This window comes from Dermacentor albipictus, chromosome 7 (genome assembly GCF_038994185.2).
Source record: "Dermacentor albipictus isolate Rhodes 1998 colony chromosome 7, USDA_Dalb.pri_finalv2, whole genome shotgun sequence".
NCBI classification, from domain to species: domain Eukaryota; kingdom Metazoa; phylum Arthropoda; class Arachnida; order Ixodida; family Ixodidae; genus Dermacentor; species Dermacentor albipictus.
The window spans coordinates 57,001,612-57,019,105 of record NC_091827.1 but is presented as its reverse complement, the minus strand read 5'-3'; the positions used below and the strand labels follow the sequence as shown (position 1 = coordinate 57,019,105).

The following is a 17,494-nucleotide window of genomic DNA, read 5'->3' as shown; positions in this document are numbered from 1 at the left end:
CTGTAACGATATCTGTAGCGGTATCTGTCATGCCGAGATAATGGCAGGAACGGAGAAGCCGGATGGCATTGCGCCTGCGCAGTGATGATAGATGAGCCACCCTTGTCTCTGCATGGGTGGCGCAAATAATGTGACTCATCATCATCATCATCAGCCTAGTTACGCCCACTGCAGGGCAAAGGCCTCTCCCATACTTCTCCAACTACCCCGGTCATGTACTAATTGTGGCCATGTTGTCCCTGCAAATGTCTTATTGTCATCCGCCCACCTAACTTTCTCCCGCCCCCTGCTACGCTTCCCTGCCCTTGGAATCCAGTCCGTAACCCTTAATGACCATCGGTTATCTCCCCTCCTCATTACATGTCCGGCCCATGTCCATTTCTTTTTCTTTATTTCAACTAAGATGTCATTTACCCGCGTTTGTTACCTCACCCAATCTGCTCTTTTCTTATCCCTTAGCGTACACCGATCATTCTTCTTTCCATAGCTCGTTGCGTCGTCCTCAATTTCAGCAGAACCCTTTTCGTAAGCCTCCAGGTTTCTGCCCCATATGTGAGTCTGCCAATTATTAAATATTGTAATTTTTACTTAAAGTACCATCAACTATAACAAAAACAGATTTAGCCGTGGTAACGAATATTTCGTTCTGATATTTTAAAGTCGGTGTGCGCATGCACAAATCTCCCTTTTCATGGAAATACGACGCCCATGAAGAAATCAATGTTTTAAAAATGTTCAAAATCCTTTCCTTCCACAGCAACGCGAAGCATAAACAGCTCTCCCATTGACTCGATAACTTTGCCCGGTACTTCTGGGCCGATGATCGCAATGGCAGCTATTATGCTGTTATTCATATCATTAATGTCAATGGTCCTTGTTGCCTAAACTCGATATTTAACGTAGCCTCCTGAAGAAAAAAGTCGAGCGGAGAAAGGTCAGGGGATTTCGGCGGCCAAAACATCTCTTCTCCGCGCCGAATCCATGGTCGTGGAAAATGACAGTCCAACAAGCTCTTTGCAAAGGTGGATAAACGTGGTGGTGCTCCGTTATGCTGGAACCATACTTGGCGCATGTCATTCAGGAGAAGATTGGATACAAACTTGTTGACTCCATGCTTAGCATTTCTTTCGTGTACTTCTTGCCATTCAGGTTGTCCTGAACGGATAGAACCTACGCTTCTTTGGCACATTTGCGACTGTTGCGAAGCTGCGTCTGCGCTCATGGGCAACTTGTGGGATACTGATTTGTGGGATCAACGTAACGTACGCGAGAACGTCACTTTCGATAGCTTCATCGACAATAATCTTATCGGTATGTTTGTGATGGTGGACAGGGGCTGTTGTGTGAAAGCGCCGGAATACGCTTATGAGTGTTGACTTAGTTGGAAATCTGAACTCGGTCTGGGTGGTGAGCCGCGTACAGCCGCATCGCTGAGGCGTTGCACTCATCTCAGCCATTGCAAGAATGACGCCTATCCTGTTTTCGCCCTGCTGGGGCGTCTGCGTCAGCAGGCGTTACGTGTGTTGCGACACCACGTACCCGAGCACACGAGGGTTGGACCGTCCCGCGTGTAGCCGTGCGTGGCTTAGACGTGTCTGGTGAAAGGGGGATCCTGGGGGTTGAGCCGATGCCGGGTGTTCAGACCTTTAAGGCCCCCCAGCTAGGCAACAAACCTCTTTGGCCCTTGCTTCACAAAGACGGCACCTCCAGTCTGACCCACCTGGGGGAAATTGGCAGTCGCCTTTTCCTGTCTCTCTCTACCCTCACCTTCGTCTTTCTCTTAATCTTTCCTGTCCTCTCATCTTTTCCATTCACTTCAATTTTTCCTGGCGGCAAGGGTTAACCTGGCGTGGCTGCCCTACCTTGGGTATACCATATTGGGTTATAGTAACGGAATACTGCTGGCGCTGTGCACCTTGTTCACATGTTCCGCCACGTCCCCTTGTTGGGCTCCCTGGTGGGTGGCGGACGCCGTTGCCGAACAAATCACTGTTTTCTGTGGGATCCTCAAACCCTTTTTCAACCGATCCTGCCCCGAAAAGGGTACGCACCGACGCAACCTCGCTATTGGTGCCCGAAAACAAAGAAACTTTCTTGAAATTCCACGTCCTTTACTGTGAATAATTATGGACTAAAGCAAGAGCAATTTCAACATTCTTTGTGGCCAAATTCCTAAAAGAGACCATTGGAACTGGTTATACGGTAACAAAGATGGCAACTGGGGATTTGCTCCTCGAACTAAAGGACAAGGAACATCACAACAGACTCGCAACCTCGTAGCCTTTGGTAACATCCCTCTTTCTGTGAGCGCACACCGAACTATGAACACCCCGCAGGGTCGTCTGCGTCAGCAGGCGTTTGGTGCGTTGCGACACCGCGTACCCGAGCACACGAGGGTGGGACCCTCCCGCGTGTAGCCGTGCGCGGCTTAGGCGTGTCTGGGGAAAGGGGGATCCTGGAGGTTGCGCCGATGCTGGGTGTCTGGACCTTTAAGGCCCCCCGGCGGAGGCAACACACCTTGTTGGCCTCTGCTTCACATAGACGGCACCCCCGGACTGACCCACCCGGGGGAAATCACTAGTTGCCTTTTCCTGTCTCTCTTTCCCTACAATCCCTACAACCTTCGTCTTTTCCTTACTTTCCACCTTTCCTGTCTCCTTCTCATTTCTTGATTACTTCCGACCTTCCTGGCAGCAAGGGTTAACCTTGTGTGAGTAACCAACCTTGGTTATGTCATATTTGGTTATAGTGGCAACGTACAGCTGGCGTTTGCAGGCCCTGTTTTTCCGGCCCTGCAGCGTCCCCTTGTTGGACTCCATGGTGGGTGGCTAGCGTTGCTGCCGAAAACTACGCGTCCACACATGGCTACTTCCTTCCCTCCACTACCTGATCGCCCTCAGAAAAGAGGGCGCACCGATGAAGTCTTCCAGTTTTTTGGCTGCCAAAAAGAATCCTTCCCGCGTTTCCATGTGGTTCATTCTGCAAAACCAGTTATACCAGTACGAACAATCAGTATGAACAATCTCACCCTTCCTTGTTTCCAAGTCATTGGCTGAAGTCTTTGGTCTTGGTTATAAGGCGTCGAGGATGGCAAGCGGTGATCTCCTCTTGGAGCTCCGCCATCAAAAACAATATGAAAAATTGTCAAAACTAGTGTCATTTGGGGAAACCCAAATAATTATAACCCCGCACCGCATCATGAACACCACCCGTGGTGTTTTCTCTGACTATGACTTGATGGAGCTCACTGAGGCTGAACTCTTGAAGGGCTTCAGTGACCAGAATGTTATCAATGTTAAACAAATTAAGATGAGGCGAGATGGAAAAGAGATCAAGACGAAACACCTGATACTCACCTTCGGCTCAATCGTCCTTCCCGAGTCCATCGAGGCCGGTTATATCAAACTTCGTGTTCGGCCATACGTTCCCAATCCTCTCAGATGCTTTAAATGCCAACGTTCCGGCCACAGTTCACAGAACTGTCGAGGCCGGCTGACTTGTGCCAAGTGCAGTGACAATGAACATTCCTCCGAAACGTGCCAGAACACTCCACATTGTGTTAATTGTGATGGTGAGCATGCCGCATACTCGCGGTCGTGCCCGTCTTGGAAAAGAGAAAAGGAAATCGTAACCGTTAAAGTAAAGGAAAACATAAGTTTTAAAGAGGCACGCAGGCGGGTATCCTACCTGCCAAAGAAAACCTTTGCCGATGTGGCGCGTCAGGGGGCAGCGTCACAATGGCCTTCGGCGGCTGTCCGACCCACAAGCAGTGAGTCGGCAGTTACGCCATCTGCCCCCGCGGAGGTTGCCGCTAGCGCTGCTCCGTCAACCGAGGAGAAGCGACCATCGACCCCGAAGGTGGGCGCACCCGAGGCTGCCTCAACCTCCCAGGTCCCTTCCAATGCTGGCAATGGCCGGCGGAGCCAAATCCCCCAGGGAGCCCCATCAACCCCCGGGCTGGTGGGCGCAGGGGTCTTGCCCTCCAAGGCGGGACCTTCCCTGGTAACTTCTGGCTCACAAGAGCACGTGTCCGGCGCCTCACAAGAGGCAATGGACACTACACCTGTCCTCAAGGCGCACCAAACACCTAAGGAGCGGCGAGGCTCCCTCGAACGCTCCTGAAAGGGCAGAACCCCCGTTACAGGGCCTCGAAAGAGCTCTGTAACCTAAGGCATCATCTCCATTTCCATACACACAGCACTTATTTACTTTCAATATGGATACACAAATAATTCAATGGAACGTTAGAGGTCTTCTTAGGAACCTTGATGACTTGCAAGAGCTTATCCAAAAACACAATCCAAAAGTGCTGTGTCTACGAGAAACACACTTGAAACCACAACACACAAACTTTCTCCGACCGTATGTCAAGTTCCGCAAAGATCGCAATGACGCTGTCGTATCATCAGATGGTGTTGCCATTTTTATTCATAAAAGTATTTCCTGTCAGCGTTTACAGCTACAAGCGCCCCTTGAAGCAGTGGCGGTTCGAGTTGTTCTTCTAAATAAACTCGTCACCATTTGCTCGCTTTACGTACCAACACACTACAAATTAACGAAACATGAATTCCAATCCTTTATAGATCAATTGCCAGAACCTTATGTTGTTCTTGGCGATTTCAATGCGCACAGCTCCCTGTGGGGCGACTCGTATAGGTGCGTGAGGTCGCCTTGTTGAACAGTTCCTTTTTTCTTCTGGTGCGTGCCTTCTGAATAAGAAGAAACCCACTTATTACTGTCTTGCAAACAATACCTTTTCTTCAGTTGATCTGAGCATAGTTTCCCCGTCCACACTGCCTGAACTCGAATGGGAAGTTACGAACAATCCTTATGGAAGCGACCACTTCCCCATACTATTAAGAACACTTAAAGAAAACGAATATCCACCACAGGCTCCTAGGTGGAAGATTGACACAGCAGACTGGGAGAAATTCCGAAACTTCCCTAGTATATCATGGGATGACATGTCTTCTTTAGAAATCGATGCTGCTGTGGAGTACTTCACAGCCTTCATAATAGATGCCGCATCTAAATGCATACGTGAAGTAAGTGGCTCGGCATGCAAACGGCATGTCCCGTGGTGGAACGGCGAATGTAGGATCGCTCGTAAGAATCAGAACAAGGTGTGGGGGTTGCTGCGTGCTTCTCCCACTGCTGAGAATCTTGTCAACTTTAAAAAATAAAGTCCCAAGGCAGGCGAACCCGCCGACAGGCTAGAAGAGAAAGTTGAGACAAGTTTTTATGGAGTATTAACTCGTTTAGAGACGAGGCCAAAGCCTGGAACAGGGTTAATAGGATTAGAGGGCGCCAAACATATTCACTCACTCTGGTAAACACACAGGGCGATACCCTGCAAGATCAGGCAGACTCACTTGGGGAGCACTTTGAGAGCGTGTCGAGCTCAACCCATTATTCTCAGTCATATCTCAAATATAAACAAATAGAATAATGTAAGCCAGTAATTAGAAAAGCCAGGCAGAATGAACCCTATAACCGGCCTTTCAGTATTGCCGAGTTGAGAGCTGCCTTGAACACATGCAAAAGCACTGCACCGGGACCGGACAGAGTCATGTATGATATGATCAGAAACTTACATACTGACACACAAGTTACACTACTCACACTTTACAACACTATTTGGGCTGCGGGATACCTCCCATCTACATGGAAAGAGGCGATTGTGGTTTCTGTCCTGAAGCAAGAAAAAGACCCCTCCTCGGCAGCAAGTTATCGTACGATAGCTCTTACGAATTGTCTATGTAAGCTCTTTGAAAAAATGATTAATCACAGACTCATACACTTTCTTGAATTCAACAATATACTCGATCCCTATCTGTGTGGCTTCAGACAAGGGCGGTCAACAACAGATCATCTTGTGCGCATTGAAGGACATATCCGCGATGCCTTTGTACACAAACAGTATTTCCTCTCGATATTCCTCGATATGGAGAAGGCATATGATACAACATGGTGTTACGGGATCTTGCGAGACTTGTCGGGAATGGGCATGGGTGGAAATATGTTGGAAATAATTGAAAGCTATTTGTCCAATCATACCTTCCGTATAAAAGTCGGTAATGCACTGTCACGTCCCTTTACGCAGGAAACTGGTGTACCGCTAGGGAGGCGTGCTCAGCTGCACTCTCTTTATCGTTAAGATGAACACACTACGTGCTTCACTGCGACCTGCCATTTTTTATTCCGTATACGTAGACGATATACAAATAGGCTTCAAATCCTGCAACCTCACAGTATGCGAAAGACAGATACAGCAGGGCTTAAACAAAGTGTCCAAATGGGCAGACCGAAACGGATTTAAGGTCAACCCTCACAAAAGTTCTTGTGTTCTCTTCAAAAGAAAGAGAGGCCTGGTCCCAGATCCTTGCGTAGAACTGGGCGGACAAAAAATTCCTGTAAACAAAGATCACAAATTTCTTGGTGTTATACTCGACTCCAGGCTTACTTTCATTCCTCACATAAAACATCTTAAAGAAAAATGTCTTAGAACAATGAACTTACTTAAAATTCTATCCCACACAACGTGTGGTAGCGACAGACAGTGTTTATTGAATATTTACAAGAGCCTAGTTCGATCACGGTTTGATTATGGTGCCGTAGTATATCACTCTGCCCCAATGAGCGTGACTAAGATGTTAGACCCCGTCTGGGTATCCGTCTGGCCACTGGCGCATTTAGGACAAGCCCTGTTGAAAGTCTATATGTAGAGTCAGATGAGTGACCACTCCATGTTCAGAGAGCTAACATCAGCTTAACGTATTTTCTCAAGGTTCGCTCTAATAAGGAACATCCGTGCTTCACAACCGTTAATGACTTGACGTGTGAAACACTTCTTCATAATAGACCCTCTATGAGACTTCCTTTCTCACTGCGTGCACGAGTACTTAGCATGGAAATGGATGTCCCAGTTCTCGAACAACGCCTATTGCCTCCAGCTAAGCTAGTACCACCTTGGGAGTGGCAACTGATAGCGTGTGACACATCCTTTGTAGAGGTCACTAAACATGTGCCAGACACACATATCAAAATGCATTTCTTGGAGCTCCAGTACAAGTACTCATGCACAGAGTTTTACACAGACGCTTCTAAGTCGCATGCCGGGGCGTCCTACGCAGCCATTCGTCCATCCTTCTCGGAATCCGGTGTACTGCACCCTGAAACAAGTATATTTACGGCTGAGGCCCATGCACTATTGTCGGCTGTGAAACATATCAGAAAATCAAATATTCAAAAAACATTTTTATTTACAGACTCCTTAAGCGTCGTAAAAGCCTTGAAGTCACACTGTAAACACAGAAACCCCGTAATTACTGAGCTCTATTCCAATCTCTGTAGAGCGTATATGTCTAACCAGCATGTCATTATATTCTGGGTGCCTGGACATAGGGGCATCGAGGGTAACTTTCTAGCAGACCAGATGGCCACATCAATTTCATTGCATACAGTTAATCCTACTGCTTCGGTCCCTGTTACAGACCTGACGCCTTTTTTAAGAAGGAAACTGTGAAACCATTGGCAACGTGAGTGGGACGCAGAAGTAAATAACAAACTGCACGTGATAAAGCCACAGTTAGGTTCTTGGCGCTCCGTAACAAAATCACGGCGAACAGATGTCCTATTCTGTCGCCTCAGAATAGGACACACATTTGGTACACATAACTTTTTACTCACTGAAAATGAGCCTCCAACCTGCAATAGATGCGGGGAGAGGCTGACCGTCCTCCACGTCCTCCTGGAGTGTCGGGCAGCCGAATCTGAGAGAAGGAAACATTTTTCCCTAGCATACCGGCAGCACATCCCCCTTCATCCTATTATGTTACATGGTCCAGAACCACTCTTTGACACCAGCACAGTCCTAAGTTTCCTGAAAGGTGTTGTACTACATGTTTTTAGTCCCACATGTTCGTAGCGGGTCCTCTCTTCAGAGGATGCCGCTGTGATAGCTCTCTGGTATAGCACATGCCTCTAGGCCCTTGTGTTTCAAGGGCTCTGGCGAGGCAGCAAAGCTCCAAGTAATTTTACCATCTTATATATTTTATATTTTGCATCATTCTTCTACGATGGATTTTAATGTTCATAGTATTCGTCATTAGTCATCGCCATAATTTTATAGCACGTAGATTTTACGCACTTTACAGCGACTATCTTTAGGCCACTTTACAGCCAAGTCACATCTTCGTCACAGCACTCATCATTCCACCGCGAAATCACTAACACTGTCTTGGCGCTCTTTGGCCATATCTGGCCCTTGCGCCACTAAACCACACGCATTCATTCATTCAACTATGAACACAATGAAAGGCGTAGTATCAGATGAAGACTTAATGACGTTAAATGAAGAATAACTCCTGGATGGATGGATGGATGGATGGATGGATGGATGGATGGATGGATGGATGGATGGATGGATGGATGGATGGATGGATGGATGGATGGATGGACGGACGGACGGACGGACGGACAGACGGACGGACGGACGGACGGACGGACGGACGGACGGACGGACGGATGGACGATGGACGGACGGACGGACGGACGGACGGACGGACGGACGGACGGACGGACGGACGGACGGACGGACGGACGGACGGATGGATGGATCAAGGCGTAATCCATGTGCAGCGCATCAAAATCAGACGGAACGACAACGAAATCCTAACAAAGCATTTGATAATCACTTTCAGCTCGACTACTTTACCCGAGACTCTTGAAACCAGCAATGTAAAACTTCATGTTCGACCTTACATTCCGAACCCGCGACGTTGCTTCAAATGTCAGAGGTTTGATAACGCATCCCAGAGCTGCCGAGGGCAGCTTATGTGCGCAAAGTGCGGCACAACCGGTAACTTTGCTGACGACTGCAATAATGATGACATACATTGTGCGAACTGCGATGGCAGTCACCCTGCATACTCCAGAGATTGTCCAGCCTGGAAGAAAGAAACGGAAATAATTACTGTAAACTTTAAGGAGAATATAACATTCTGTGAAGCACGACAACGAAGGTCCTCTCTATTCTCACTGAAAACATCTTTCGCTGAAGTGGTGCAATGTGGGGCGGCACCACAATGGCCTCTGGCGGCAGGCCGGACCATGCCCCAGCGTGTCGAGGCTAACGCCACCCGCCCCTATTGTGGGAGCAGCCAACGCTGCCCTGCCATCTCTCAAAGTGTCCACACCAGTGGCTGCTTCAAGCTCCGGCAGCAGCCAGGGCACCGCAGAGGCCACAGGGGTCCTGTCGACCTCCGGCCCAGTGGGGACGAAGACTTCGTCGCTTTAGATGAAGTCTACGTGACGCACACATGGCTCTTTGGAGCGGGTGTCCAGTGCCTCGCAAGAGGCTATGGACACCAGTCCAAGCCGAACGGCGTAGGTAGCGTCGAAGGAGCGGCGAGGTTCTCTTGACCGCTCCAGAAAAGACAAAACACCAATTACAGGGCTTAACAAAGGCTCTGTCAAGTAAGTCACTCTCCACTCTTTTGAGACACACAGCAAAATTTTTTTTCAACATGGAGGACATCGTGCAGTGGAATGTTAGAGGACTATTAAGAAACCTAGATGACGTCCAAGAAATGCTCTGTAAGTTCAGTTCTAAAGTGCTGTGTGTGCAAGAAACACATCTAACTTCCAAGCACGCCAACTTCCTCCGACAATATATGACTTTCCTGAAAGACCGCGAGGATGCTGACTCATCATATGGCGGTGTAACCATCATTGTTGATAGATGTCCGGTATAACCATAGATGATGCTGTTGCATATTCTACTGCTTTTATACTTGAGCCGCCTGTAAATGTATTACTCAAGTGAGCGGCATCGGTTCCAAGCAGCGTCTTCCCTGGTGGAACGATGCATGTAGTCAAGCACGGAGAAACTAGAACAAAGCGTGGGCACCGCTTCGCGATTCTCCAGCACCAGAAAACCTGGAAAACTTTAAGCATGTCCAATCCCAGGCAAGGAGAACGCGCCGACAAGCGCGTTATCAAGCGCAAACTCTTACACAGATGAGAGAAAAGCCTAGAATAGAGTGAAGAAAGTTAATGAGCGACAAACGTATTCCCTGCCTTTAGAGAATAGCCACGGAGAAAGCCTAGAAGATCAAGCCAACTTTATTGGTGCACATTTTGAATACATATCCAGCTCATCACACTACTCCAAAACGTTCCTAAAGTACAAAACGCGAATAGAGAAGCAAAATTTAGAAAGAAAATGTGCAAAAGATGTGCTGTACAACGAACCATTCTGCATAGCAGAACTGCAGGCAGCACTGATCTGTTGTAATACATCCGCCCCAGGTTCAGACCGGGTAATATATGAGATGTTTAAACAACTATCATCCGAAACACAAAAAACCTCCTTTCCCTTTACAACGTTGTACGGTTTTCCGGCGAGGTACCCTCTGTTTGGAAGGAGGCTACTATAATTCCAATTCTGGAGCATGGAAAGGATCCTTCCTGTGTATCAAGTTACAGATTTAGAGCACTAGAAAGTTGCCTCTCCGAAGTATTCGAAGAAATGATTAACTGTCACCTACTCGGCTTACTCAAATCAAACAAATTGCTCGACGCATACCAGTGCGGGTTTAGGGAGGGTCCATCTACCAGTGACCATCGTATACGTATCGAGGCACGTATCCGTGAAGCTTTTGTTCATAAGCAGTTTTTCTTATCTGTATTCCTTGATATGGAGAAAGCCTATGATACTACGTGGTGGTTCGGAATATTGAAAGACCTCTCACACTTTGGTATACGCGGTAAAATGTTCAATGTTATCGAAAGTCATCTGTCTAATCGCTCATTCCGTGTTCCAGTGGGCAATGTTTTGTCACGAAAATTTGTACAGGAAACGGGAGTGCCGCAGGGCGGAGTGCTCAGCTGCACCCTTTTTATAGTAAAAATGACTTATTTTCGTCTACATATACCACGTAACTTCTTCTATTCAGCATATGCTGGCGATGTGAAGGTAGGATTCCAATCGAGTTCTCTCGTAATCTGTGAGCGACAGGTCCAGCTTGGTCTTAACCCTTTGAGGGTCGAACTATTTTGAAAAAACTTTCCCAGGTGGTCAAATTACTTTATTGCGGATCTTGAAAGTACAAAATATATTAAGTCGGTAATAAATGGTCAAAAAATAATTAGGAACAGTATTTTGGTGTCGGCATCACTCAGAACTGCAAAATGCTCAATAGTATTTCCGAGCGTGGTACTCCTTGAAACACGGGTCTACCCACGGCGCCTTATCGCAGTCTGTACACCTAAAATGCGTGTCTGTTCTCTTGAGGCAAGGAGTTGTGTTGGCGCACACATGCTATCTCTGCGTGCGGCTGCCTTGGGCAGAGTTCTGAGGCACCCTCTCGCGTAAGCGCGTTGCCGCGGAGAGCGAGAATACCTCGCGAACGGAGCTGATAAGCAAGTGGTGATAAACAAGCTAAGAGCAGTGCCAATCAAGATAGAAATCAACTTCCGCCGCCCCTGCGAGACCGTGCCGACAAAGAGAAAAACCACGTTTCGCGCGACTCCGTTGCGATCACGCGTCGGAACCGAAACCGCGAAAGCGCGTTGCCACTGAGAGCGAGAATACCTCGCGAACGGCGCTGATAAGCAAGCTAAGAGCAGCGCCAATCAAGATAGAAATCAACTTCCACTGCCCTGCAAGAGAGTACCGACAAAGAAAAAAATGACGTTTCGCTCGCCTCCGTTGCCATCACGCGACGAAACCGAAACCGCCAAAGGGGCGTTGCCGCAGTCTGAGCGACGCGCTGAAGCTAGCAATCAGCTCTGTTTATCTCCCGAAGAAGGTAGCACCAATTTTAAACGCATCTTGTAAGTGCTAAGAGGTGGCCGCACCTCCCGATGAGCGCTCATCGTCATTATGGCGCGAAAGTTCAAACGGAGGGTCGGAACCGTACCCGTACGGCTAAGACCTTGCGGGACAGAAAACCGCAGCCATACATGTACGGCAAAAACATTCAAAGGTTTTTTAGCAAGGTCTCCAAATGGGCTGATGAGAACGGGTTCAGAATGAATCCACAAAAAAGCACCTGTGTCGTTTTCTCTAGGAAAAGAGGCCTGCACCCTGATCTTGAAATTGTGTTGCATGGTGACCTTGTGCCTGTAAACAGGGAACGTACATCTTTAGGCATAATTTTAGACACGAAATTAACGTTTGTACAGCACATAAAGTACCTTAAAAACAAATGTATGAAAACAATGAATATCTTAAAGTCGAGTCAAGCACAACCTGGGGCAGTGATAGAAAATGTCTCTTAAACTTGTATAAAAGCCTCATACGCATACGACTAGACTATGAAGCCATAGTTTACCAGTCGTCTACTCCAACTGCTCTAAAGATGCAAGAGCAAGACCCTGTCCGCCACTTAAAAATTCGCCTGTCCACAGACGCCTTTAGAACAAGCGCAGTGGAAAGTCTGTACGTTGAATCGGATGAATGGTCGCTTCAACTGCAGAGAACATATTCGTCTTTCATGTATTTCTTAGAGTGAACGGAAACAGTCAGCACCCCGCGCATTCCACCAAAACGATTTGTCCAGTTTTCAACGTTTTCGCAACCGGCCCACAGTGGCACAGCCTTTCTGACTGCGTGTTTGAAACATAGCTGAAGAAACAAGGATTCGACTGCTTGAACACCACCTTATGCCTCCTGCTACACGGCCCCCGCCGTGGCAGTGGCAACCTATATACTGTGATATATTCTTCGTAGCTGTTACAAAGCGCGCGCCTATGGTGCATATGCGAATGTACTTCCTTCAATTACAGCACAAATACTCCTCTCCTAAATTTTTTACACACGCATCGAAGTGTTATGATGGTGTCTCTTACGCAGGGGTCGGTCCATCCTTTTCGGATGCTGGTGTTCTGCACCCTATCACAAGTATTTTCACAGCAGAAGCCTACGCGATATTGGCCGCCGTTAAACACATTAAATAATTTAGTATACCAAAGGCAGTTATATACACAGACTCTTTGAGCATCGTAAACGCTTTGAAAACTGTCAAAAAATATCAAAACCCTGTAATTATAAATCTTTACTCACTATTATGCACCGCAGCATATCGTGGTATGCTGGGTGCCGGGGCACCGAGAGATTGAAGTAAACGTGTTGGCTAAATAGCTAGCCACATCCGTCCACGCGAACGCTTCCAACTCATCCACGACTGTGCCTGTAATGGACCTCAAGCCCTCCCTGAGGAAAAAGCTCAGGGCTTACTGGCAGCAGTTGTGGGATAAAGAAACAGAAAATAAACTACATGTTATCAAGCCATATCTTGGCCAATGGCCGCCGGTATCAAAGAACCACCGTACAAAAGTAACACTTTGCAGACTTGGGATAAGACCCACATACAGGACACACCCATACCTCTTGCCCGATGGTGATCCTCCCACATGTGATAAATGTGGTGAGCCACTTACCGTGCTTCACATCCTGCTGCAATCCCCTGAATTAGACGCTAATAGGAAAAAGCATTTTTCATTACCCCACAGGCAGCAAATTCCACTCAATCTTCTAATGATCATAGGTATAGAGCATCTCTTTAAATATCAATCCTTGTTAGCATTTTTAATAGATGTACATAGTTTTCACGTTATAGCCCAAGGAAATCCGTAGCACGGCTTCTTAAGAGAGGTTTCAGCTGCGGTAGCTGCATTAAAAGAAAGCACCTGCCTCCCGGCCTTTAGGCTCAAAGACCTTCAGGAGGCATACGTGCTATTTCCATATTTTTGCATTTTAGCCTCATGGTCACTTATCATGCGTAGTATACCCATAGCCCACTAGACGTATCACTTTCATAATTTTATACTATATATTGTTTCACGCTTCTACGATAGTGATTGATTTTAGGCCAGTTTACAGCCATGTTACATCCTACCATTGCCACTGACCAATCAGCGCTTAACACAACGTTATCAGTCGTGGTGCTCTTTGGCCATACCTGGCCCTTGCGCCACTAAACAACACACATTCATTCATCTTGTTTTCGGTAGAGTACCTCGTCCTGGTGGAAGCAGCCATGTCAGCACCAGTGTATACCAACATAGTTTTTCTTTATTGTCCTTACAGAGGCGCCGCTATCGCGGAAGCAGTCCAGTAGATGGCAGTGAAGCTAACGCGTTGAGAAGATAATGTCCCGGTGCGATCTCAAGTCGTACAAAAATGTGTCGAATTATTTTTCCATGATCGCGTTTTATAGGATAATGATTACTGCGTACGCCGTACCCCGCAGTCATTCCTCGATTTCGCCAGCCGAGAGTGAATGGGGAACAATTATCATCTTTGCCTATGTCTGCGCCCCGTCTTCAGGCTAAACGCCGCACGCAACAGCTGCGTCAAATCAAAAAACAACTTTGCGCCGATCCTCCCTGTTTTCCATGCGTAATCATGCGAACGGAAATTATAATTTGCTGCTGGATATCTCGATACATGGGCGTGGTAGAAGAATTCTGCCAAATGGAACTGTGTAGAGTCACAAGGGCCTCTAACTTTTCAGTAAAAACATTCCCGCTTACTGCAGTCGCTAAAAAGTTAGTTATTTAATTTTAGTTAACTGACCGGTGGACAGCGATAATTATAATCTCATTTTGTGTCTCCCTGGCCCTGGCCACATAACTTATTTGCATAGGTGAACTTTCCGTACTTCCCAGTGCTTAATTTAAAAAAGAGCAGCAAAACCTAATTTTGATCGCACTGTGATGAAAAGGGTTGATTACGAAGCAAAGAACAAAATAGGCGTTTACCTAAAATCCTGTCTCTGCTGATAGCACACGAGGTCACCATGACTCGAGTAGTCATTGGCTTTGCCTATGCTTGCTCTGTACATGCTCTCCCTCACCAGTAAAAACGATGGTTAAAGATGAGCTGCAGAAAGGAGAAATGGGACACACTGAACAGAGCAGTTCTGCACCCCAAGCCACATGAATGGAGAGTTTTAGCGCGTCTGTACACATATCAGCGCTTACGGATTGCTGGGTTACCACAGCCATGTACGGCAGCTGCAAACATAGTGGCGAGCTTTTGTGACGCGTTGCGCAACTGCAACGCGTTCGAAATTTTTTTGTGTCATGTCAGTGTTATTCTCAAATGAAAGTCATAAACAGACTGTGCATTATGGATTACGTGGCTACCAAGAGTTAACAATAGGAATACAACAAGGTAACTCACTACAGTATGCGTATTGTGTGCCCTCTTTCACACACTGTGTCTTCAGATTCCGCTACCAGCGTCGTTTTTTTGCCGTACACCTCTTCAGTAAGTCGGTATTTTTCGTGCAAATGACGAATGCTGCTTCATGGACAAACTGAAACTCTCCAATAACGCCAGATTTGCCGATGGTTTTCGAAGCAGTGCGTACAAGGAAAGTACACGGTTATATCTGAGCACGCGTGTTTAGACTGTGTGATGGGTTCAACGTCTTGTAGTCCGTGAGCTTGCCTCTTGTCATCGCACATTATTGTCACGTTTGAGAGAAATTTTGCGCCAAGGGTGCAATGCGCTGAATCGCTGAAGTTTTGTTTCGAGAATTTCTGATTGGATCTTGTCACTGCACCGAACAGCGAGAGAGAGAGAGAGAGAGATGCTGTAATAGATGCTGGAGACGTTTGTCGGGTCATGCATGCTACTGCAACTGGCAGAGGCTATGCGTGAAAAAAACCATTCATACGCAATACACATGCACACCTTAACAAGCACTCACAGTAAGACGCAACTAGTGTACCTTGTCGAGACCACTGTCCATAAGGAAGTCAAGGAGCACCTTCTTTGAGAGAAAAGCACTACCTCCGTGGCACCATGGTTCTAGTACACGCTCCAGCTCAAAGAAGGTTTGATTTCTATCTAAAGCAGATATTCAGAAATGCCACTAAGTGCGCGCAGGCGCATGAAACATGACGTAGTTTTTGCGCACGTTCCGCCCTGAACTGCGAGATGTGAGAGTGAAATTTATGCTGATAAGAAATTTGCAGCGGTAGAGTAGTGTTTGGTGGGGAGCCAAGGGACATTTACAAATTGACATTTTCTCTTAAGAAACCGACTCATGATCAGTGCTTGTGGTTGTCTTTCTTCTTTTTGCAGTGATGCCTTGTTGAATATCCTCGTTATTGGAGAACAATCGAGCGGGAAAACATGCCTTATGCTCAGATTTGCGGTGAGAATTTTTTACTTGCTATAAAGACCGTGCACGATGGGTTTTCATCGCTCTTGTGGCGTGCGCTACCGATTCAATTCGCTGTTTGGGTATGATGTCAAAGTGCATCCAGTTTTTTTTCTGTATTCAGTGTCCTAAATTCGGCTTAAAAATTACGGGTGTCAGCGAAATGGGTGGCGAAATAACAAAAACAACCATTGCATTCCCTTGGCTGCGCCTAATGATTCAATATTTAAGAAAATCTTGAAGCTGTGAAAAAACATAAGACATTTTTTTTTAATTTGGGGAAGACTGGAAAATGTCGGAACCTTCTTTATCATACCGAAGTAAAAATAACAACATATGATGGTACATGCAATGACATGGTTCAAAAAGTTTTGGCACGATATGGACATTCTATAATACATAATACTTTATTCGCTGGGAGATTCTCGCTAGCTTTCGAAATTCTTGGCCATCGACCATGAAAGCTGCGCACTTTAATTCTATTAAGGAGGAGAGGCTGGTGTACAGTTTGCACACATCCGCAACTTTAGTTTCTACATTGCGGATGGAGGGTGTTTCTCGTGCAGTCAATTATGTGTTGCGGGTTCGTCATGTCAAAAACTAGTTCAAGCGCAGGGATTGTTAGAAAAGGGCAATCATAAGTATGTATAGATTCTCTGCTGCCACCTGCTAGAAACCAGTTGACGATGATAAAGTATTCTTTCCGAGCTGTGCTTATTCATTACGTGAAAAAAGTGTTGATAACTGAATAAAGACCAGCACCATTCCTCCCTAAATTTTTATGTTGTAATCTGACTGTTATTACATAGGTGTGACGTCATGAATCAGTTTATTCTTTGATATTTGGTAAGCCTTGAAAAAGGATTAGTTTTCATTACTTGCTATGCTGAGCTTCTCGCAGGGCGACATTTCCGGGCAAGAGAAATGCCACGCGCTCCTCACACCTCCCGGTTCTATCCACCCTCCCTCTGGTTCATCCAAACGTAATGTACTGTTTGAGAAAAAATCTATTAATTACAAGGCCGTGCAAATGATGTCCAAATACAAGACGTCGTGACGAGCCATCCCGCAGGGGCATCTGCATCAGCAGCTGTTTGGTGTGTTGCGACACTACATACCCGAGCACACGATGGTTGGACCCTCTTGCGTCTCACTCTCCGCGGCTTAGCCGTGTCCGGGAAAAAAGTCTGCGAATCCTGGAGGTTGAGCTGATTCCGAGTGCTTGGACCTTAAAGGCCCCTCGGGGCAGGCAACACAGCACTTTAGCCTCGGCTTCACGTAGACGGCACCTCCGGACTGACCCATCCGGGGTC

The 17,494-nt window shown here is 46.8% G+C and overlaps 1 protein-coding gene across 6 annotated transcripts in view; it reads left to right on the top strand.

Annotated features, from left to right (window-relative positions):
* The window catches only part of LOC135906786 (ras-related protein ORAB-1-like), a 170,622-nt gene that overhangs the window by 97,493 nt on the left and 55,635 nt on the right, over nt 1–17,494 (top strand). For all 6 annotated transcript variants that reach the window (XM_065438377.1, XM_070522245.1, XM_070522243.1 and 3 more), the window contains exon 2: nt 16,103–16,175. In XM_065438377.1, coding sequence (XP_065294449.1) covers nt 16,103–16,175 — 73 coding nt within the window. The remainder of the gene's footprint in view (nt 1–16,102; nt 16,176–17,494) is intronic.